This window comes from Salmo salar, chromosome ssa13 (assembly GCF_905237065.1).
Source record: "Salmo salar chromosome ssa13, Ssal_v3.1, whole genome shotgun sequence".
NCBI lineage: Eukaryota > Metazoa > Chordata > Actinopteri > Salmoniformes > Salmonidae > Salmo > Salmo salar.
In genome coordinates, this window is record NC_059454.1 from 66,525,802 (window position 1) to 66,550,005 (window position 24,204).

The 24,204-nt window shown below is 40.2% G+C and overlaps 3 protein-coding genes across 7 annotated transcripts in view; 1 reads left to right on the forward strand and 2 right to left on the reverse strand.

The window, feature by feature from the left end:
• The window catches only part of LOC106567592 (protein FAM168A), a 106,775-nt gene extending 103,615 nt beyond the window's left edge, over nucleotides 1–3,160 (reverse strand). The window contains exons 1-2 of one of the 4 annotated variants that reach the window (XM_045693481.1): nucleotides 3,026–3,160; nucleotides 1,554–1,707 (exon numbers count right to left, since the gene is read on the reverse strand). In XM_045693481.1, the coding sequence (XP_045549437.1) occupies nucleotides 1,554–1,600 (47 nt within the window). In that variant the 5' untranslated portion in view covers nucleotides 1,601–1,707; nucleotides 3,026–3,160. Of the gene's footprint in view, nucleotides 1–1,549; nucleotides 1,778–3,025 lie in introns of those variants that run through there. The other 3 variants (XM_014137101.2, XM_045693480.1, XM_014137097.2) reach the window with 3 other exon arrangements.
• An 805-nt stretch (nucleotides 3,161–3,965) lies between these two features.
• LOC106567593 (histone H3.3A) lies at nucleotides 3,966–9,472 on the forward strand. Its single transcript, XM_014137102.2, has 4 exons — nucleotides 3,966–4,238; nucleotides 7,064–7,206; nucleotides 7,635–7,788; nucleotides 7,937–9,472. The coding sequence occupies exons 2-4, from the start codon at nucleotides 7,079–7,081 to the stop codon at nucleotides 8,063–8,065; spliced, it is 411 nt and encodes a 136-aa protein (XP_013992577.1). The 5' UTR covers nucleotides 3,966–4,238; nucleotides 7,064–7,078; the 3' UTR covers nucleotides 8,066–9,472.
• Nucleotides 9,473–13,761: 4,289 nt separating this feature from the next.
• On the reverse strand, nucleotides 13,762–20,528 carry LOC106567595 (homeobox protein otx5). Of its 2 annotated transcripts, none has more exons than XM_014137107.2 (3): nucleotides 20,040–20,528; nucleotides 17,291–17,442; nucleotides 13,762–15,141 (listed from the first exon to the last, which is right to left on the reverse strand). In XM_014137107.2, exons 1-3 carry the CDS (start codon nucleotides 20,119–20,121, stop codon nucleotides 14,497–14,499), a joined length of 879 nt encoding a protein of 292 aa, XP_013992582.1. In that variant the 5' UTR covers nucleotides 20,122–20,528; the 3' UTR covers nucleotides 13,762–14,496. The 2 variants fall into 2 exon arrangements, with proteins under 2 accessions (XP_013992582.1, XP_013992581.1); XM_014137106.2 differs by having other exon boundaries at nucleotides 17,291–17,466.
• Nucleotides 20,529–24,204: the final 3,676 nt, after the last annotated feature.

Genomic DNA, 24,204 nt, shown 5'->3' on the forward strand with positions numbered 1-24,204 from the left:
TTCCTTCTTAATGCGTTTGAACCAATCAGTTGTGTTGTGACAAGGTAGGGGTGGTATCCAGATGGAAGCCCTATTTGGTAAAAGACCAAGTCCATATTATGGCAAGAACAGCTCAAATAAACAAAGAGAAACAACAGTCCATCATTACTTTAAGACATGAAGGTCAGTCAATGGCGAAAAGTTTCTTCAAGTGCAATTGCAAAAACCATCAAGCGCTATGTTGAAACTGGCTCTCTCATGAGGACTGCCACAGGAAAGGAAGACCCAGAGTTACCTCTGCTGCAGAGGATACGTTCATTAGAGTTAACTGCACCTCAGATTGCAGCCCAAATAAATGCTTCACAGAGTTCAACTAACAGACACATCTCAACATCAACTGTTCAGAGAAGACTGCGAGAATCAGGCCTTCATGGTCGAATTGCTTAGAAGAAACCACTACTAAAGGACACCAATAAGAAGAAGAGACTTGCTTGGGCCAAGAAACACAAGCAATGGACATTAGACCGGTGGAAATCTGTCCTTTAGTCTGAATCCAAATTTGAGATTTTGGTTCCAACTGCCGTGTCTTTATGAGACACAGAGTAGGTGAAAGGATGATCTCTGCATGTGTGGTTCCCATCAGGAAGTACCGAGGAGGAGGTGTGATGGTGTCGGGGTGCTTGCTGGTGACACTGTCTGTGATTTATTTAGAATTCAAGGCCCACTTAACCAGCATGGCTACCACAGCATTCTGCAGTGATACGCCATCCCATCTGGTTTCTGCTTAGTGGGACTAACATTTGTTTTTCAACAGGACAATGACCCAAAACACACCTCCAGGCTGCGTAAGGGCTATTTGACCAAGAAGGAGAGTGATGGATTGCTGCATCAGATGACCTGGCCTCCACAATCACCTGACCTCAACCCAATTGAGATGGTTTGGGATGACTTGGACTGCAGAGTGAAGGGAAAGCAGCCAACAAGTGCTCAGCATATGTTGGAACTCCTTCAAGACTGTTGGAAAAGCATTCCTCATGAAGCTGGTTGAGAGAATGCCAGAAGTGTGCAAACGTGTCATCAAGGCAAAGGGTGGCTACTTTGAATAATCAAAAATATTCAAAATATTTTGATTTATTAACACTTTTTTGGTTACTACTGTACATGATTCCATGTGTGCTATTTCATAGTTGTGATGTCTTCACTATTATTCCACAATGTAGAAAATAGTAAAAAAGAAGGAAAAACCCTTGAATGAGTAGGTGTGTCCAAACTTTTGACTGGTACTCTATATGAAACGTATGCAACAAATATGAAAAACATAAACGACCCGACCCGCATATTCAGCTGCTTGAGGTTTATGGCACCCCACAGAACCCTTGACTGCAACATTTTTTTTACTTGAAACATCGAGATGCTGATTACATTTATTAACCTTAGATCCTGTACTTAATTTCAGGTACAGTTTTCCATTCACTATGTTTGAGTGCAATGCTGTTGTTACTTTCAAATTGAATAAAATAGTTTCAAAACCATGGCTATGAAAATGTATATAAGATGACAGAATACTTACTTACATAATCGTAATTCCTATGTGGAATATAAGGCTTTCATGAGAGTGCATCACTGTTGCCTATATTCAGCCTGTCTGGTGATGGTGTTCCATTGCCCGACCAGAGTCCTTCATCTCCTTGGCTTTTCCTCCATGTCTCTTTAGGGTAGCAACAGTTTCTTTTGTGATATAAAGCATAGAGAAATATGTATCAAATACACTCCCCTACTTATATATTTGGACAGTAAGGTTAAAAAGTTTAATTTGTCTCTATACTCCAGCATTTTGGACTTCAGATCAAATGTTTTATATGAAGCGACAGTACAGAATGTCACCTTTTATTTGAGGGTATTTTCATATATATCTGTTTTACAGTTTAGAAATGAATGCACTTTATGTATCTCGCCCCCCGCATTTGAAGGTGTCATAAGTATTTGAACAAAGTGCATTAAATGTAGTCCAAAGTTTAGTATTTGGTCACATATTCCTAGCATGCAATGACTAAATCAAGCTTGTGACTCTACAAACTTGTTGGAAGCATTTGCATTTGGTTTTGGTTGTTTCGGATTATGTTGTGCCCAATAGAAATGTATAGTAAATAATGCATTGGGTGATTTTGGAGTCAATTTTATTGTAAATAAGAATAGAATATGTTTCTGAACACTTCTACATTAATGTGAATGCTACAATGATTACAGATAATCATGAATGACTAACGATAAGTGAGAAAGTTACAGACTCAACAAAGATCATGCTCCCATCATTGCGTGATAGGAATATGGGGCCAAATACTAAACTTTTGACTAAATGTAATATACTGTAAGTGAATTTCTCCAAATACTTACAGTATGACACCTTCAAATGGGGACTATATACATAAAATGCTTTCATTTCAACGGTAAAACAAATATGTAAGAAAATACCCTCAAATAAAAGGTGACATTTTGTACTGTAGCCATTGTATCTCATATCCAAAATGCTGGAGTATAGAGCCGAATTAAAAGGTTTAGCTTCAATGTCCAAATAAATACATAGGGGAATACATGTATAATTTATTAGACATCAGTTGTAGCCTACACACTTGTCACTCAATCTACATTGATGTAGTTTTTCTCCAAAACAATATTCACATGATGATGGTGAACTTCAGAGAAGCAGAAGCAAACCATACCACTAGAGGGAGACAGAGCACATGAAACTAACATCTAAAGGTTTGCTCCTAACAGAACTTTGCTTGCCGAAGCGAATGGCGTGTGCCTCGCATACTCCCCTAAAAGACCTTCACTTTAAATATTAGAAACAAGCGGCAATATCACAGTTTGGCCCTCTTGAGAAGCTGTTGCAGCAACATAGCCAGTATACACTTCCTCAAAATAAACTCAATTAATCTCCGTAAAGCATGTCGCATGTCGCATGCTGCCCAGTTGAAACAGTTTGCGCATATATTATGAAGACATTTTGTTCGTATAAAAAATAATAACTTGATAAATACTGCACCTCTTAGATGTAAAATTGCGTGACTAAGACTTCCTCAGCAAAAAACTCTACATTAATGACAGATTTCTTGACGTATCTTAGATTAATTTGACTATTTTGAGGAAGTGTATACTGGCTATGTTGTTGCTACGGCTCTCAAGAGGGACAAACAGTAATATTTCCGTGTTTTTTTTCCTGAGGTCTTTTAAGGGAGTATGCTAGGGGCAAACCAAACCTCATATGCGGGCGCCTTTAGCCTAGATTCAGGGGTAAAATTGATGGGAAATGACTGGGAACTGAATTCCGAAAAGTTACAATTTAAAAAAAACGGAATTCAATTGCTTATTAAACTCTGCTTGTTCATGTGGTTTTTAGCATCGAGTCATAAATCAAGAGTCTGACCTTTCTACACCATGCCTTTCCACCATAACAAATAAACCATCCTACAAAATCAAGTGTTGTTTTTTGTTTGAATTAAATGTCAGTGGTTACAACTTCTTAATAACACTGTAATTCAGTGAACTGATTCATCACACACAACGGGAAGGCTGTTGTAAAGCAGACCTACAGTAAGGCAAATTAACAATCATTTACTTGATCTCTAAACGATAAAATTATATATTTTTATGAAGCTCTCAAATCAGCCATGATTAATCAACAAAACCTTAAATTATCCTTGATTTTCGCTTTAAATGTCCTTGACACTCGCTTTGATGGTCAATGACACCAGTCTGTGCCTCTCTCCTTTTTAATTAACCCTTTCCCAGATTGTGTGGTTGTTTTGAATATCTTGTATTTGCTTGATAAATTGTTAGCAAACTTTTATACACCAGCTGATGCCATATTGCATAACATATGCCTACCTACATGTTTTAGCCTACAAATAAATGTCGGCTGTTGCAGTGAAGACAGATAAACTGTGGTTACTACCTTATTCTTTCTTTCACGTTTAATTGATTAAGCACTTTAGGGTATTTCTTATTATATTACTTCACATTGATAGACAATTCACTAGAAAGAAATGCAAATGTTCCTTTCAGGGAAAGATTCAATCAGAAAACGGTGTTTACAAAAATGAAACACGTTGCATTATGGGAGTAGAATGATTGACACGGCAGCCATTTTCCTGCTGGACGCCGTGTTCCCACCATTGTGTGAGAGATAGTAAATACTGAAACTGCCAGACAACCATAACATTTATTTCCTTGCGAAAAAACATTTATATTCACGTCAGGTAAGTGGCATATTTTAGCATGTTGTTTTGTCTAAAACACTAAACCACATTTTTATATAAGTTTTAGATTGGTTAAACTTCATTTTATTTCAAAATATCCTTCCATTCCGTCGGTGTAGAAATGGAAAAGCGACTGCCGCGATGCCAGAGGCTTTCTACTTCCATTGGCGGAAGCAGATATAAAATTCTGATCCAATTTCATGTATAGTTTTACTTCGCTTGTACGGTGTAAACAAACATTCACCTACAACTCAAAGCAACTTTTTGGATAGCTACAGTTGTCTACTTTGATGTTTTAATACTCGTAGTCCTGATTTGTGCTTTGTTTTTATTAGATTTTTCAAAGTTTGTGTTCCGCTCTTTGCCAGTACATTGGTAGACTTATTCGATTGCCTCTCCATCTGCGGCCATAATCTTGCGGTTAGAGGCGGCACAATGGTTTGTGGACCCAGCCCTACGTTCTAAGTAGTGTATCTTGATTGGTCGACAGCGAGAAAATTGCCAACTGGATTGGATGTTTTTCGATAAGCGATCTGCATACTAGTTTGATTGGTTGGGCAGTATCCGAGTGTTCACGGGTAGGATACTGGCCCAGAGAAATAGATTTCCGTGACTGGCCCACTGTTGCTGTAGCATTGCAGCTGTACAGCAAAATAGAAAGTTGTCATGACAGAGTAGTATTCCAGATGGAACCATTTCAGTCATCATTTCTCCATAATAGCAACATACTAGTTAGTCGGATTAATCAGGCTGTAATACACAATTAATTGGTATATACAGCCTGAGACATTTGTTTGCAAAATCATCTAAATATTCCTTACAAGCCAGAATGTTTAATGAAATTACATTTACAATTACTATACTGGTTGTACGTGTGGTTTGGCCTTTTGCTGCTCGAAATTTCAGACAAAATATCCACAGGAAGGTATTGTTTACCTGACTTTTTAAGAGAGCTTGTAGGTACAGTGCATTCTGAAAGTATTCAGACCCCTTGACTTTTCCCACATTTTGTTACGTTACAGCCTTGTTCTAAAATGGATTAAATAAATAAAAAGTCCTCATCAATCTACACACAATACCCCATAATGACAAAGCGAGAATAGGTTTTTAGACATTTTTGCAAATGTATTAGAAGAAGAAAAAAAACAGATACCTTATTGACATAAGTATTCAGACCCTTTGCTATGAGACTCGAAATTAAGCTCAGGTGCATCCTGTTTGTATTGATAATCCTAAATTCAATTGATTGGACATGATTTGGAAAGGCACACACCTGTCAATATAAAGTCCCACAGTTGACAGTGCATGTCAGCAAAAACCAAGCCATGAGGTGAAGGAATTGTCTGTAGAGCGCCGAAACAGGATTGTGGCAAGGCACAGATCTGGGGAAGGGTACCAAAAATGTCTACAGCATTGAAGGTCCCCAAGAACACAGTGGCCTCCATCATTCTTAAATGGAAGAAGTTTGGAACCACCAAGACTTCCTAGAGCTGGCTCCCCAGCCAGGTTCAATATCCAAAATAAAGTAAGATTCTCTGCTCTGAGGAAACCAAGATTGAACTCTTTGTCCTGAATGCCAAGCGTTGTGTCTGGAGGAAACCTTGCACCATCCCTACGGTGAAGCATGGTGTTGGCAGCATTATGCTGTGGGGATGTTTTTCCAGCATCAGGGACTGGGAGACTAGTTAGGATCGAGGGAAAGATGAACGGAACAAAATGCAGAGAAATCCTTGATGAAAACCTGTTCCAGAGCGCTCAGGCCCTCTGACTGAGGCAACGGTTCACCTTCCAACAGGACAACGACCCTAAACACACAGCCAAGACAACGCAGGAGTGGCTACGGTATAAGCCTCTGAATGTCTTTGAGTGGACCAGCCAGAGCCCGGACTTGAACCCGATCGAACATCTCCGGAGAGACCTGAAAATAGCTGTACAGCAATCCTGACAGAGCTTGAGAGGATCTGCGAAGAAGAATGGGAGAAACTCCCCAAATACAGGTGTGCCAAGCTTGTAGTGTCATTCCCAAGAAGACTCAAAGCTGTAATCGCTGCCAAAGGTGCTTCAACAAAGTACTGAGTAAAGAGTCTGAATACTTATGTAAATGTGATTTTTCTGTTATTACAAATTTGCAAAAATTCCTAAATATGTTTTTGCTTTGTCATTATGGGGTTTTGTGTGTAGATTGAAGGGGAGAAAAAACAACTATTTAATCCATTTTAGAATAAGGCTGCAAAGTAACAAAATGTGGAAAAAGTCAAGGGGTTTGAATACTTTCCGAATGCGCTGTATATTCATTTGGGACCTAGGTAAAGTTAGTTTTATATTGCATTTTTCCCCCATCAATAGCTATTGAAGCAAGCATGACATGACAAAGAAAATTGTATATTCTGAATCAGGAGAGGATGGAGAATGATCTTTTTAATGTATTTTTATTCAAGCTCCAATATAAAACAAACTGCTTAGGTGCTGAACTGAACCATATATCTACCAGCTCTCTAAAAAGTCAGGTAAACAATACTTTCCTGTGGATATTTTTTCTAATATTTTGAGTAGCAGAAGGACAAACCACACAGACAACTGGTACAGTAAGTTGAAATGTAATCTTTTTAACATTCTGGCTCGTAAGGAACATTTACAAGATTTTCCACACACGCTGTATCAGGCTGTATATTCAAATTAATTGTATATTACAGTTTGATTAATCAGACATTTAACACTTTGAAAAATTATATTTCAATATATTTGGAACTCACAGAATGTATCTAACAGAGCATTGTTGACACATATTCAACATGTTTCTAATGTGGTTTTTCCTGTCTTTCAAGTATAACTAACTCGTCATGGCTCGTACCAAGCAGACCGCCCGTAAATCCACTGGAGGAAAGGCTCCGCGTAAGCAGCTGGCCACCAAGGCTGCCCGCAAGAGTGCGCCGTCCACCGGTGGGGTCAAGAAGCCCCATCGTTACAGGTAAAGCATCGGTTCACCCCTAGAAATAAAAGTCTGTGTTCATTATGACATGTAGAGCTTGTGTGAAACCACAGAGGTGCTACCAATCCATATTGTTATGGAAATGACTTGACAATCCTGTAAGTCCCTTTGTGTGTCCGAAATGGCACCCTATTTCCCATATAGTGCACTACTTTTGACCAGGACCCATAGGAAATAGGTTGCCATTTCAGACGCAGACACTGTTTTCAATTAGCCGTTCAAACAAGCCTTATAACTAAGCAGTGACTGCTGGTAAACGGTCGTAACCACTCAGTCTTTACCATGGCCAGACACGACCAGGGCAGTAGCATTCAGCATGGGGATATGAGCAGTGAAGTACTATAGTAAAAGAGAAAAGCATATAATGACCTTTCCCCCTAGTCATACTGACAGTGTGTTGGTTCCAGGCCCGGCACTGTGGCCCTGCGTGAGATCCGTCGGTACCAGAAGTCCACTGAGCTGCTTATCCGCAAGCTGCCGTTCCAGCGCCTGGTGAGGGAGATTGCTCAGGACTTCAAGACCGACCTGCGCTTTCAGAGTGCCGCCATTGGAGCACTTCAGGTCAGTAGCTGTGTGTTTGTGAAACTCTATCCCTCCTAACCCAGATCCTTTCCTAATTGGCCTACTACACACATCTGAATTTTTTTTTTTTTGTGCTGACCCACTGTTCACCATGCGTGTGTGTGTTTGAAAATCTTTCTGTCTGCAGGAGGCCAGCGAGGCATACCTGGTGGGTCTGTTTGAGGACACCAACCTGTGCGCCATCCATGCCAAGCGTGTCACCATCATGCCCAAAGACATCCAGCTGGCACGCCGCATCCGCGGAGAGCGTGCTTAGATGCCGTCCTTCTTTCTTTTCTCTCTTTAATGTTTCAGCTCTATTCTCTTTTTCTTTACCTCGAACTGTCCTCACCTTCACTCCCTCGTTCCCCCCGCCCTTCCATCTCACTCCTCAGCCCCCTCTCCCTGTATTCTTCTTGGTAGACTTTAGAGTAACGGTGATTATGATGAGATAGAAACGTGTTTGAAAAGTCTCGTCTCATAGTTTTTGTCTTCAGCAGATGCTTTAGGGTACCTTTTTTGTGCATGTAGTAGGTGTCGCTGATCAGACAAATACACATATACACACACACTTAGAACCATGCATCCTCAGCTCTCCTACAACAAAACTCCACTCTGATTGACCAGGGGAGATATCAGGCAAGTGTGTGTTTTGTGACAGGCGTTGGGTTTCTGCAACACTCTCACACACAGGTGTACAGACCAGAGGGGTGTCGCCCCGGGGCTAGTCTGCTTAAGGGGAGTGGCAACTTCCACAGCAGGGTGCTACTTAAACTAACCCCAGGGCCTCTGCCCTGTCTGACCACCTCCCATTCTCACCCACTTCCTGCTCCATCCTCTACACCTGATCTGGGGTACTCTCCCCATGCGCCCTCCTGCCCACCACAGCCAGACCCCAACCCCTTCCCCGCCTACTCCCCTGATCCCTATCCAGCCCTTCCGCACTCTCCTGCCCCTCTAAATCGATGGTTGGGAGGTGGTTGTCTGTGGAGCGCTGTTAGTCTGTTGGTGTGAGAGCTCTGATCAGCCAAGCAAATTGTATTCAAAGGTAAACAAGTATCTCTTCTTGGTTACTTATTTTGTTTTATTACTATCATTGTGGATATGGTGTCTTTAAAAAATATATATAATTCATACATATATTTTCTTTTTACAACTGCCAGAGATGTCAAAATAGGAATAAGAAAAAACTAAGTGATTGACGTTTTAAGACATGGGAAACTTGTTTTTACAGAATTATTTTTAAACCAATCAGGAAGAGCTCTGTTTCATAAGAGAGCTCCTGTTCCAAAGGCAGCCACACGGGGCCGATATATACCAGCCCCCTTCCTATTTTGTTTTTCTCACTATCAATTTGTCATTATCCATGATGCTACTCTCAATCTCTTTACCCGATCTCTGTCTCTTAAGATAAGCATTAGAGTTGTCACACCTGTATAAATTGACTTTGTAGTAGCAAGAGTTACTCTGCACGTTTGTCTTCTTTTCTGTTGCTCTCACTTCTCTAGCTCTGACCATAGAATCTGTCCTTTTCCTCGAAATTTGTGATACACAATATAACCTCATGTTTGTTTTCTTATATTTTTTCTTATTCCTCCAGATTTTCAGATGTTTAAATAAGCTAATGTTTGTATTTTCCAAATTTCTCATATTATGGTGGTAATAAATAGATATACAAAATGGGTGTCTTTGTCCATTTCCTTTTCTACAAATGTTTCACTCTTTACTTGTTGTTGCGTGCGTAGTCTGTAAGAGATGTAGGATTTTGATTGATGAAACATTCCGGTGAGCTACCCATTTGATTTGAAAGAATATGATTTATAAATGCGACTAGATTACCGATGGGCATCTTTTGATGGGGGTGGGGGCCACAAAAAATCTGAAGTCATGAGGGGCTGGGGTTTCTCACGTGTCTGTATACCCACATGTGCATCATGCAATTCTACTAAGTTTGCTATGGGGCGGAGAGGAAACAGCTGTTTTAGAGCAAATTTCCTGTGATTCTACACATTTTGCCATAAACTGGAGAGAGAAATGTTTGCAGTTTTGGACTGTTTTTTTCCTTCAGTTTCTTGCTTAGTGAACACGACCCAGGTAGCCTATGTTTATTTCTTCCATTTTTTATTTAACCTTTATTTAACTAGGAAAGTAATTTAAGAAAAAACTTGTATTTACAATGACGGCCTACCAAAAGGCGAAAGGCCTCCTATGGGGACAAGGGCTGGGATAAAAAAAATCTAAATATAGGACAAAACACACATGACAAGAGAGACCCCACAACACTACATAATGAGAGACCTAACACGACAACATAGCATAGCAGCAACACAGCATGGTAGCGACACAACATGGCAGCAGCACAACATGGTAGCAGCACAAAACATGGTACAAACGTTATTGGGCACAGACAACAGCATAAAGGGCAAGAAGGAAGAGACAACAATACATCACTCAAAGCAGCCACAACTGTCAGTTAAAATGTCCATGATTGAGTCTTTGAATGAAGAGATGGAGAATAAACTGTCCAGTTTGAGTGTTTTTTGCAGGTAGTTCCAGTCGCTAGCTGCAGCGAACTGAAAAGAGGAGCGACTCAGGGATGTGGGTTCTTTGAGGACCTTTAACAGAATGTGACTGGCAGAACGGGTGTTGTATGGGGAGGATGAGGGCTGCAGTAGGTATCTCAGATAGGGGGAATGAGGCCTAAGAGGGTTTTATTAATAAGCATCAACCAGTGGGTCTTGCGACGGGTATACAGAGATGACCAGTTTACAGAGGCATATAGAGTGCAGTGATGTGTCCTAGGAGCATTGGTGGAAAATCTGATGGCTCAATGATATTGAACATCTAGCCGCTCGACAGCACCCTTACCTGCCGATCTATAAATTACATCTCCGTAATCTAGCATGGGTAGAATGATCATCTGAATCAGGGTTAGTATGGCAGCTGGGGTATGTAGTAGGACTTGCCCTAGCTGTGTGTAAAATGTGGTGCCTCTATCACAAAAGGCACAATTTCTCTCAAATCTGCCACTCAAAGTGATTACAGTGGTGACTACATATATATTTTTTACTCATGTGGTCATGTATAGGCCTAGATGGAGATGCACCACTGACTACACTAATGTATAGCAATTGTATGCCTACGCTACAGTTGGCATTGCCATTTGGGTTGTATTCAGTCACGAGGGCTTCATTTTCCATTGCAAAACATTTTGATACTAATGAATATCACCTTGGTCCTGCAGAGGTACGGTGGTATGCAGGGGTTTTCTCCGGCCAACACAGCACCAAAACACCTGGGGTGTATTCATTACGGAAACCATTTACTGTTTAAGAACCAAACGGAAGCATACAGAGCCAAATGAGAGTTTCTTTTGAACACATTCAGGTATGTCCCTCCCCGTTTCATTCCATTTGCTCCCATTTAAGAAATGTTTTGCAACAGAATCGGTGGAATGAATACCACCCTGGTACAGCTAATCAACTCAAGGTCTCGATAAACTCAGATGAATTAAGTAATTTTGTGTTGGGCTGGAGCTAAACCCTCCACGTCCAGTAGCTCTCCAATGATCACCAGGGTTGGTGACCATTGCTTTACAATTGTTTGTTTTTTTAAACCCGGTTTATACAGGTTTATGTTGTATACATGTACCACTTTACCCACTCTTTATTTTGTGAATAGCGTTTGTGTGAATAAATGTTTCTTTGCATTAGGGTATGCACATATTTTACCAATACACCTCATCTGAACTAAGTTCTCCATCATTGAGAAGTTTGAGTAGTCATTGGACTGATGTGGTTAAGTGTTTGTGTTCCTTATTCCCTAAAGAGAAAGGAAATGCTATATTTTAAAGGGTCATGATTTGTTGATTTAGGTCTTATGTGTTAAGGGTTTACAGTTTGTGAGTATACTTCAGAGAGAAGGGCACACAATGGACAACATTTTAAAACTCTTTGCAATGGAAAACAACAAATGTTGTTTGTGATTGGACAAGTCCAGCTAGTCCCTCCCTGTGTCTGTCTGTTTGGTGCTTAATGAACACGACCCACATTGGGAATGCTGTGTCTCTATATTCACCTTCCCCAAGGTCTGCCGAGTGCTGCTGTCCATCCCTTCCTCCATCCCCCACCACATCTGCTCCTTTCAGGGATTACCAGCAACATGTCTGTCTGTCTAAAACTCTCTGTGCTGATGACGGGCAGATTACAACCGCACTGCACCCTTTGAGAGAGATTAACCAATCAGGACCCAGACAGAGAGGGCAGGGATTAACCAATCAGATCACAGAGAGGGAGGGCAGAGGGATTAAAGTGGTGCAGAGTGGGATTAACCCAGCGAGTTGAGTGCGTATGTACTGTGCGTATTGAGTGCGCTATGAAAAACTCTCCAGTTTCCCTTTTACGTCTCAATGCTATACTGTATTATGTTTGTGTTCAAATGAACTCTTCATCAATTCATCACCCTCCTATGTTATTCATTCCCAACATTGTTAGATAAATATACTTTTGTTCCACTCTGAAAAACGAAGTTATTCTGTTCTATAAATGAATAGGTTTTTCATTTTTAGGGTCCATATTTGTCCAAGATTAAAGTAAGAAATTGTTACTCTGTCACCTAATGAGAAATCTAGTCATCTTCAGACACTGTAAAATATGTTATGGAATCCATCATTTGCAATGTCTAGATTCCAACACACATTTGTAATGAAGATGCCTTATTGGAAAAGATAGGAACATTGCTGCAGAGTAACTCAGTGCCCATCTATTTTATAACACACACACACACACACACACACACACACACACACACACACACACACACACACACACACACACACACACACACACACACACACACACACACACACACACACATCACATACACATTGAATACACATATTGTACTCACAAACAAGTATACACACTCACACAAATGTCCACTTGTGGTCAAATTGCATGGCATGTAACCAGGTCAACTAGGGATTACTGAGTTGTTAGAGTTGTCAGAAGAGGGGAGTGAGGTGGAGTAGTGGGGGTGTGGAGGGAGGCAACGGGGGATAAGAGGCTGGCAGAGATGAAGGAAAATAGATGGGTTCGAGGGGAGGGGTGGGATAAGGCAGGAAGTAAATGTTCTTTGTGTTACCCTGAGGGACGATAGACAATACTTTATGTCACAGATGACAGTCTTGATTTTTCTTTGGACATTGACCAATTTTTGGAAGGAAATAAATAAAGGGGAAGTGATGACATCTCTGAGTCACTCATTTTCCTCTATGGCAGAGTTTGAATTTAGCTGAAATATGTTTTAACCATGGCCTGTGTGTTTAAATCAGTTTCTAGTTAAGTCTTTCCCATATAGTATTATCATCAAGGGCGTCCTTCCTTCTTTTTATAGGGTATATTTAGCTTTTTTCAAGGAGAAAAGGAATAATTGAGACCATTGGTGGAGGAGATTGAGAGACATGTAGATGACCGACAAACAGGGAAAGAGACTGCGAGAGAGAAGGAAGAGGAAAAGAGGGGGAGAGATAGAGGTAGAGAGAAAAAAGAGAGAGAAGGGGGAGGGAATGAAGGAGGGAGAGAGAGAAGGAAAGAGAGATAGAGGGGGACAGAGGAGTAATCCTGACTAATTCACTTAGGACATTGCTAAAGGGAGGGTAAGAGGATTGGGCCACTCCAGAATCAGATCAGCAAAAATACCTGACAGCAAGACGCACTAGAGAGCCATGTGGGCCAAGGCGGCAACACAACAGAAACTACACGCACATAATATAGCCCATAACAACATGGTCACTTGTTTAGTTCTGGGTCAGTTTTGTACTTCAACTCAACCTATTTAAATTCCGAATAGGGAATACCAATACATGATGTACCGTACGTTTGAATGCAAAAATCCCGAACCCCTTCATATAAATTGTGAAACCAAAATGTCACTCAAACTTGTAATCGCAATGACTTTCGTTGGGCATAAATGTAGATTCAAAGTTAGCTTTAATATTTCACACAAAAAAACATAGAAGTCATTTTTTTTCTCCCATCAAAATGTAATAGCAATGATGCTAGCCTAACACCATAGTAACATGTTAGCTCCAAAAGCCTAAAAGTAACCAAATTAAGATTTAAATTGTAGCATATATAACAACGACTAAACTCAAATTAACACTGATGGTTTTTCAGAACAAAAAAGAGAGAGACTAAGAGAGTATTAAAGCTCTGTGAATATGATCTATTGATATGTTTCTTGAAAACAGCAGAAAAAAGAACAGAGGAACGATTGAGTATTGCGTGGTTGTATCAACAGAATTCTCTTGAGGATGTCTTTCCATGACAGACCAATCAATGCATTTGAACCATGGCCTGTGTGTTTAAATCAGTTTCTAGTTGAGTGTCTTTCCCATATAGTATGATCCTCAGGGGCATCCTTCCCTTCTACTGTATGAGAAAGTAAATGGACCTGATATCCTGCATTCACAGTCAGGAGGAGGTATCAATTATATCCCTGCGTCTCTCTTCTCCTCTCTCACCTGAATGGAAAACACATTCTACAGGGGTTGTAAAAACCAAGATTACAAATGAGAAACAAAACTTACAAGCAAGAAATAACCAAAACAAAGTCATCTGTCAGAATAATTTGATCGTATTTGATCGTATATCTGGCGAGGGCCTCATTCAATCACAGCTCCTCCCACTCTTGTTCTTGTTCTTCTCTCTACAGCACCTGGAACTTCCACGAATTCTGGTCTTTGTGGTCCAGGCAGTCCATGGTGCTGAAGCCCAGCTTCCACGCCTGCTGGTCTTTGTAGTCCAGGCAGTCGACGGAGGTGAAGCCCAGTGAAGCAGCCGTGCCGTAGCCCTGGGAGGAGAGCGAGGCGGGTGACTGGCTCAATGAGCCCCCCATGGAGGGCACGGTGATGGGGCTGAGGGCGCCGTTTGCCGACAGCTGTGAGTGCATGGGCGAAAGGTAGGCGCCACAGTCCAAGCCTGTGAAATAGGAGGAGGTGCCGGCGTAGCCCTGGGCGTAGGCCTGAGGCTGGCCGTAGCTCATGGGGTAGGCAGAGGGCCGCTGCATGCAGGGCGCTGAGGAGGCCAGAGGGTCAGGGAGTGGCGAGATGGCCGGGCTCCAGATGGAGATGGGTGCATTGCCAGGGTTGTTGCCGCTAGGGGGCAGGGAGGGGCCTGATGGGTCGGGGGAGGGGCTGTAGGAGCCAGAGGGGTTGTTGGCTGAGGGGTCGGGGCCGTTGCTGGGCTGGTCCTGGGCGGGTGACGCCTTCTTCTTGGGCGGGCGTGGCTTGGACTGGCCGCTGCTCTGCTGCTGCTGCTGGCGGCACTTGGCACGGCGGTTTTTGAACCACACCTGCAGAGACAGAGACACACAAACACAACCCCTTAGAATAGAGAAAGAAAATATGTCGAAATTCTGTGATTGTGAAAGTAAGTTGTTTGGTGGAGGGAAAAGAACACCATGTTACTACATCATTGTTGATATATCTGTCACTATGCCAATGTGCACCTACAGATGCAGGATCTTCATTTAATCACCCTGTTGCAAGAGAACTTTCTTGAAATGCAAAAACTTGTAGTGTATTTGAGATTTTTAAAGGCTTTACAACTTTAAAACTTGTTGTATATTTGAGGTTTAAAAAGGCTTCTGAAGTTTGTAATTTTCACTTTCAAAAATCCGACTTGATTTTCCCTTATGAAAATGTATCAATCCCTACAAAAATGTACATTAGTTACCATCAAGAGTTCAAAAGGTACTCGCACTTAAATCATGAAAAGGAAGAATCCAAGGAGGTTTGTAATGAATGGACATTTTTGTAAGGGTTGACACATTTCTTGTAAGGGAAACCCCTTGCAAAAAAGAACCAGAATTTTTTTTCCTACGAACAACCCACCTTTCTTACTAGCTTGAGAGAAAACCCTCATACTGGCTTTCTACATTAATTATAATCCACATAATAAAACTGGCTCAAATTAAGATCCTACATCTGTATACTCTGTGATATTATTTGTGTGTCAAAACCGTACCAGACAGAACTGTGAGCTAAACTGTCACGAGTGTGGGATGTGTATGTACAGAGCATTTAGTAGGCTACATGTCCTTCTACAGTCTTTACCACAATACTGGTGAATTGTACTCTGAGAGCATATGCCACTATCTCTTCTATATATTTTCATATTGGCTACTTTATCTACAGTGCCTTCAGAAAGTATTCATACCCTGACTTATTCCAAATTTTGTTGTGCTACAGCTTGAATTCAAAATGGATTAAATATTTTTTTTTCTCTCACCCATCTGCACACAATAACCCATGATGACGAAGTGAAGACAAGTTTTTAGAACTTTTTGCAAATGTACTGAAAATGAAATCCAGAAATATCTAATTTACATAGGTATTCATGCCCCTGAGTCAATACATGTTACAATCACCTTTGGCAGCGATTACAGCTGTGAGTCTTTCTGTGTATGTCTCTAAGAGCTTTGCACACCTGTATTGTCTAATATTTGCACATTATTCTTTAAAAAAAGTTCTTCAAGCTCTGTCAATTTGGTTGTTGATCATTGCTAGACAGACAATTTCAAGTCTTGCCATAGATTTTCAAGCCGATTTAAGTAAAAATTGTATCTAGGCCACTCAGGAACACTCAATTTGTCTTGGTAAGCAACTCCAGTCTATATTTGGCCTTGTGTTTTTGGTTATTGTCGTGCTGAAAGGTGAATTTGTCTCCCAGTGTCTCTTGAAAAGCAAACCGAACCTGGTTTTCCTCTAGGATTTTGCCTGTGCTTAGCTCTAATCTGTTTCTTTTAACCTAAAGAATTCCCTAGTCCTTGCCAATGACAAGCACACCGATAACATGATGCGGCCACCACCATGCTTGAAAATATGAAGAGTGGTACTCAGTGATGTGTTGTGTTGGATTTTCCTCAAAAACAACACTTTGTATTCAGGACATAACGTTAATTTCTTTGCCACATTTTTTGCAGTTTTACTTTAGTGTCTTATTCCAAACAGGATGCATGTGTTGAAATAGTCTTATTCTGTACAGGCTTCCTTTTTTCACTCTGTCATTTAGGTTAGTATTGTGGAGTAACTAACTCAGTTTTTTCCTATCACAGCCATGTAACTTTTTTTACAGTCACCATTGGCCTCAAGGTAAAATCCCTGAGCAGTTTCTTTCCTCTCGGGCAGCTGAGTTAGGATGGACGCCTGTATCTATGTAGTGACTGGGTGTATTGATACACCATCCAAAGTGTAATAAATAACTTCACCATGCTCAAAGGGATATTCAATGTCTGCTTATTTTATTTGTACCCATCTACCAATAGGTGCCCTTCTTTGCGAGGCTTTGGAAAACATCCCTGGTCTTTGTGGCTGAATCTGTGTTTGTAATTCACTGCTCGACTGAGGGACCTTACAGATAATCGTATGTGTGGGGTACAGAGATGAGGTAGTCATGAAAAAAATCACGTTAAACATAATTCCATCATCATTAGACCGTACCTGTACACGCGACTCGGGGAGGTTGATCTTGAGGGCCACCTCCTCCCTCATGAAGATGTCGGGGTAGCGGGTCTTGGAGAACATGGCCTCCAGGATATCCAGCTGGTTGCGTGTGAAAGTGGTGCGCTCACGACGCTGCTTCCGCGGGGTGGCTGAGAAATCCAGAGACACAGAGACTGTGTGATAATAATGGTATGATGGAATGGCATTAATGGACAGTAGCACTCCTCAGTGCTCAAAGTGATTGACATTCACATTGCATTTCATTAGGCTTGCAAGTCATACAGTTCATTGGTAAAGGGATGTAGCTATATCTGTTGATAACAGTGGTATTGGTTTCAATATCTATCATGACCACTCTCTATGGTAAAACAAGTCATTGTGCAATGTCATAGCCTATAGTTTATATTATCTTTATGGTATTTTGAGATATTCAAATGAATCACAGCAGGTAAATTCATAGCAAAAAAAGAAAGAGACCTATGCTAATGTTGGCTATGTGAAAACTATTAGTTTCCTGACTAGTCTTTCCCCATATATGGGAAGATATGGGTTAGGCGAAATGGTGATTGTGTGATAGTTGAACAAGTGTTACAACTGGTGATGATGGTAATGGCAGATGCAAAAATAGAAATTTTGACACAGAAATGCATAGCCGAATGTAAAGGACTACTCTGACATTTATCCAACTTGGACTATCGACATTGTTTTCGTTTTATTCTCTATTCTTTTCAATTCTCACAATGATTTCATATTTGCTTTTTGAATAGGAATCACTATTATTTGCTATTAGCCTACCCTTTGTTAAATATTGTCACGTGAACAAGTCACAAAATAATCTATTGTTAGTAGTATTGATATTCTTACTGATATTATCATTGATATTCTTATTCTTATTGTTGTTGTAGTTATTATTATTATTATGTTATGTTGTTATACATTATTAAAACCTCTACAGGATCGGTGTCCCCCTGTGGGACGGTTGAGCTAACGTGCGCTAATGTGATTGACATGAGGTTGTAAGTAACAAGAAAATGTCCCAGGACATAGACATATCTGATATGGGCAGAAAGCTTAAATTCTTGTTAATCTAACTGCACTATCCAATTTACAGTAGCCATTACAGTGAAATAATACCATGCTATTGTTTGAGGAGAGTGCACAGTTATGTATTTATAAACCAATTAGGCACATTTGGGCAGACTTGATACAATATTTTAACAGAAATGCAATGGTTCAATGGATCAGTCTAAAACTTTGCACATACACTGCCATCTAGTGGCCAAAATCTAAATTGTGTCTAAACTGGAATAATACATTGTGGCCTTTCTCTTGCTTTTCAAAGATTATGGGGAGACCAGAACTAATGTGTTATATTCTCCTACATTCATTTCACATTTCCACAAACTTGAAAGTGTTTTCTTTCAAATGGTATCAAGAATATGCATATCCTTGATTCAGGTCCTAAGCAACAGGCAGTTAGATTTGCGTATGTCATTTTAGGCAAAAATTGAAAAAAAGGGTCCAATCCTTAGGGGCTGAAAAATCCATGGTGCATGGACATAATGCATACACTGCGCACTGTTTTACGCATGAGCAGCGTCAAGCTTTGGGCAATGTATCCTGAGAAAAAATATAAACGCAACATGTAAAGTGTTGGTCCCATGTTTCATCAGCTGAAATAAAATATCCCAGACATTTTCCATACGCATAAAAAAGCATATTTCTCTCAAAATTTGTGCACAAATTTGTTTACATCCCTGTTAGTGAGCATTTGTCCTTTGCCAAGATAAACTATCCACCTGACAGGTGTGGAATATCAAGAAGCTGATTAAACAGCATGATCATTACACAGGTGCACCTTGTGTTGGGGACAATAAAAGGCCACTCTAAAATGTACAGTTTTGTCACACAACACAATGCCACAGATGTCTCAAGTTTTGAGGGAGCGTGCGATTGGCATGCTGACTGCAGGAATGTCCACCAGAGCTGTTGCCAAAGAATTGAATGTTCATTTCTCTACCATAAGCTGCCTCCAACACCATTTTTTGGCAGTACAGGCCTCACAACCTCAGACCACGTGTAACCATGCCAGCCCAGGAACTCCACATCCAGCTTCCTCACCTGCGGGATCATCTGAGACCAGCCAACCGGAGGAGTATTTCTGTCTGTAATAAAGCACTTTTGTGGGAAAAACTCCTTCTGATTGGCTGGGCCTGGATCCCCAGTGGGCGGGCCTGGCTCCCAAGTGGGTGGGCCTATGCCCTCCCAGGTCCAGCCGTGGCTGTGCCCCTACCCAGTCATGTGAAATTCATAGATTAAGGCCTAATGAATTTATTTCGATTAACTGATTTCCTTATATGAATAATAACTCAGTCAAATCTTTGAAATTGTTGCATGTTGCATTTATATTTTTGTTTTAGTATATATATATATATATATATATATATACATAAAAAAAATTAAAAACTTTGGTAATTAGAAAAAATGTGGTAAATGCTTTATTATCTAAATGTTGAAAGTGCGTGGGCAATGGAGACAAACACAATGGTGCAGTTTGAGGCCATGTGGCCGAGAATGATATGTGCGCTGGAGATGGGGTATGAGAAGGTGGGTCTGGGCAGGGGTGATGTTATCGTCTTTTGTAAGTGTATGTTTTGTGTTGTAAAAAAAAGTTAAATCAAATCTGACAGAAAATATACAAAAGGAGATAAATGACAATAAAAAAAGGTGATATTATTATACTCACATGGGTATCCAGCGGTGGTGTGTAGCAGGTCCATCCCAGACATGTTCATGGCGTAATGGGGTTGCTTAATGTAGGACATCATCCTCGCACCGGGTTTTTATGCCTTCTCGCTCACTTGGTCGTCTCTCTGAACAGGCACACACGACCGGACTTGGGAGACTTGGCTATTTACCACCCGTCCGTCTCCGTCGGTAATGTATTGAAGTTTAGGTCCCGCTCCAAATCGACCTTACCAAGTGACAAAGGTATCTTGAGATGTCTCAAATGTATTTGCCTTTCTTTCTTTTCCCTTTTACTCTTTCTCACTTGACATGTCGAAAACACAAACAAATGTGAAGTGCAACCTTCGTGACAATTGCGCACCGCAGTTTAGGACATAGTAGATCGTGCGGACACTTCTATTTTAGCGCGCCAGGAGCAGGAAAAGAGGTGCGTGCTGCCGGTGAGCGGGGTGATGCCACTACACTGACTTATTTTACAGACACCGTGAGCTAATTAAAGGTACCAAGTGGACGTACAGAACCCCCCCCCTCTCTCTTTCTCGCTCTCTTTTGTCTCTGCCCATCCCACTACACTTCATCGCATCATCTATTAAACTTTTATTCCCAGATACATTTACAAACAGTTTTGCAGATAGGTGTACTTTTTCGTAGTAAAAAACGAAATGTGTCCCGTTTAGATTTTCGCATTCATCACATTTCCATGGAACAAAATAAGCATTTGCTGATGTATACGCCCTGGGCTGATTTATCTTTGGTTAGGAATGGGTTGGGTAACATTTTTTTTGTTGTTGAACATATGCCTATTTCAAACTATACATTTTGAGGGCTGTAGCAAGAAATAATATTTAGTAGTCTACTTTTTCAAATGCGAGGATTTATTAACGACAACTGATAAACATTCGTTCTCTAAACATTTGAAATCAAGACATAATATTATAAATTATACAGCCGAGGACATATTTGGCCTAGGCCTATATTAATATAGTAATTAAAATGACTGAATTTAGTCCATTGTTAATATATTGCATTACTCTAAAATTATATTCCCATTAAATTCTCAAATAAGCCTACAATTTTACGTTTCAATTTGTAATTGTAATTTGAAAATCAATGAGAAATTAGTTAATGTTGGTCCACAGTAATTTCGATTAGACTACTTTGGAATCGTTGATGTAATCAACCATCCTCTGAACCAAGATTTTATTCATAATTTCTTTTGACTTTCAATTTTTTGTCATACGCCGAAACGGTTAAATATTTCATATTCGTTTAATTTGTTCTGTAAAAAGCGTGTGTTTTTGCGAGGTTTTCACGGGATTTGTTTTGTAGAGTTATGTTGGTCCAACTAAACTGCATTTTTATTTAGAATATGGTGGACAATGAACATGTTGCCAATAATTTGACAAATTAAGCAAATTGAGCCCTGATTTACAGTTTTTTTTCAGTTGCTTTGGTGCAATTTTTACAAGTATGTGGTAAATGTTCACAACTCTTACTACAAAAATAAAAACAGATCATCAAAAAGGCAGGTGTTTCAAAAGCACATATTCAATTGACTAAGTACAACACACGAAATCATATGGTCACTTTTTCACCAAACTCAATCAGTGCTTCATCTAGATATAGGCCTACATGTTTCACATTGCAATACATGTTCATATAAAATAATTGCCTTCCACATTACTTGAAATGATCCTCTTCTAATCTGTTAAAATACATTTTACTATGAATTAATCCGACTGCTCTTAATTTATAATAATTTAACCGTTTGGTAATCATATAGATTTTAAACTGGTTTGTCTATGTATGTCTATAGTGTATAAACATATAAAGTATGATATATACCGTAATGTATAAATATGATGATGATGAATATAGATTTTGCCTGACAGGTCTGGATTGATGTTATTGCATGCCTCATCCATGGCCTGAAGGAGGGTGGTAGCTCATGGGGATTACAATCATACATCTTCTACATCTATTGTAATCATGTATTGTATTTTACAGTATTGTATTGTACTTATGTATTGTAGTGCTCCTGTACGTGACTCAGTTCATAAGAGCATGGCACTAGCAACAGCAGAGTTGTCGGGTTTGATTCCCACTGGGGTCACATATGAACATTTGTGGACTCTGTTGTCACTTTGGGTAAAAGTGACTCCTACGTAAATGGCATGTATTACGGTGTTAAAGTATTGCATTGGCCAATGCAATTTGAGTAAAGCAGTGTTACCTAACTCCCCATCAAAACATTTTATTTTGGACAGGGGATGCATTTGTTACATACAGTACAGTACAGTACATATCTGATCTTGTCAATATCAGATTTACATTTTTTAAGTGATTATCAATTAAGAGCAGTCATATTAAGCAAGAGTAAAATGTATTTTAACAAATGAGTCACATCAAAGTAATGTGAGCATTGCATTGTGAAAGGCAATTACTTTATATGAACATGTTTTGCAATGTGAAACGTGTATTTCTAGACGAAACACTAATAACATTTTGTGATAAAGTGTCTGTATGGTTTTGTGTGTTGTGCTTAGTCAATTGAAAATGTGCTTATAGTTTTGAAACAACTGCTTTTTTGATGATATGGTTTGAATGTTGTACTAAGAGTTGGGAAAATGTACCACATACTTGTGGAAATTGCACCAAAGCAATTGAAAAAAACCTGTAAAAAAAGCTTTGAATATGAAACTTGCTCTGTTATAAGTGTTACCAGTTTGGAGTTTTGTAGTAAAAGTTTTGAAGATTCACCAGAAACTTGTAAAAATAGCACCAAAATGATTGAAAACAACTGTAAACAGGATGGTGATTGTGGCACAATCTTCAATATTTTCTTCTGTTTAATGGTAATTTCAATTATATAACCATTCTCTAAGAATATAACTTATGCTTTATTAGCATGTTACAACTCGTAGCCTAAATGTCCAAAATGTATATTTTGGTTTTTAGCCTGGCTGAAACTCAGGAATGTGGCTTCAACTTTGATTCTAAATTGCAACTCAAGGTTTTCAATCAGTTATTGAACAGGTGCATCACACATTAAATGTGTTGGTCAACAGTTCAAGCTAAGAGAAAATTAACTATGTGGTTGTGGCTTTCGTTAGCTGTCTTTTTGGAGATCAATGTTGACAAATATTTGGACAAAATAATCATTTTAAAGCTGGATATTTTCCTCAGGATTTTGTATTTTTTTGTCAAATAAATATTTGGCAAAATCCAATAGTTAACCACTTTTGTTCTAAACTTTTTTGACATTTCATTTTTATTGACAGTCAGCAACTATTCAGTGTCTACATACTGTCGCAATACAGATGATTCAGACAGGCAGCCATGCTAGATTGTGGAACAGCTGCAGGAGCAATTAGGGAAGTAGAGGAAGAGGACTGAGCCCCCGTAATCCTTGGCCACATGCTGCCACGTGTCGCACCCCACACACGCACTCACGCACGCACGCACACACACACACACACACACCAAATTACGCTACGGGAGAGCTTTGGGATGGAATTGTTGAAGATGGTGCAGTTAGAGAGACAGGGAGATGGAAACAGATTGAGGACAGAGTGAATTAGGTGAGAGAGAGAGAAAACAAGAGAGAGAGAGGGAGGGAGAGAGGAGAGAGAGAGAGAGGGAGGGGGACAGGTAGACAGAAGTGATTACAGAGAATCGGCTAAGGCGGTCAAGGAGGATAGGAAAGAGGAAGGGAGGAAAAACACAGGTAAACTCAGAGAGAAAGAGAGTAGGGAGAGTTGGAGGGAGGAGGAACAAGGTGGCAGAGGGAAGAGGGGGGTGGGGTGAGGTGGATGGAGGGAGGGAGGGAGGGATTGAGAGGGGGAAGCAGGTGAAGGAATAAAGAGGGTGGAGGAGGGTGCGAGCGTGTCCCCACTGACACACTGCAGTGGTTAATCCAGATTAGAGTGTCTAAAATGGGTCGGCTAAATCTGCTGGCCAGCCAGTAATACAGACTGCTGTCAGTCCCAATCTCACACACACACACACACACACACACACACACACACACACACACACACACACACACACACACACGCACACACACACACACACACACATCCCAACCCAGTTGCAATTGTATTGCAACAATTTTGCATAGATTTTTTGGTAGATATGGAGACGTTAATACAACATGTCAATTT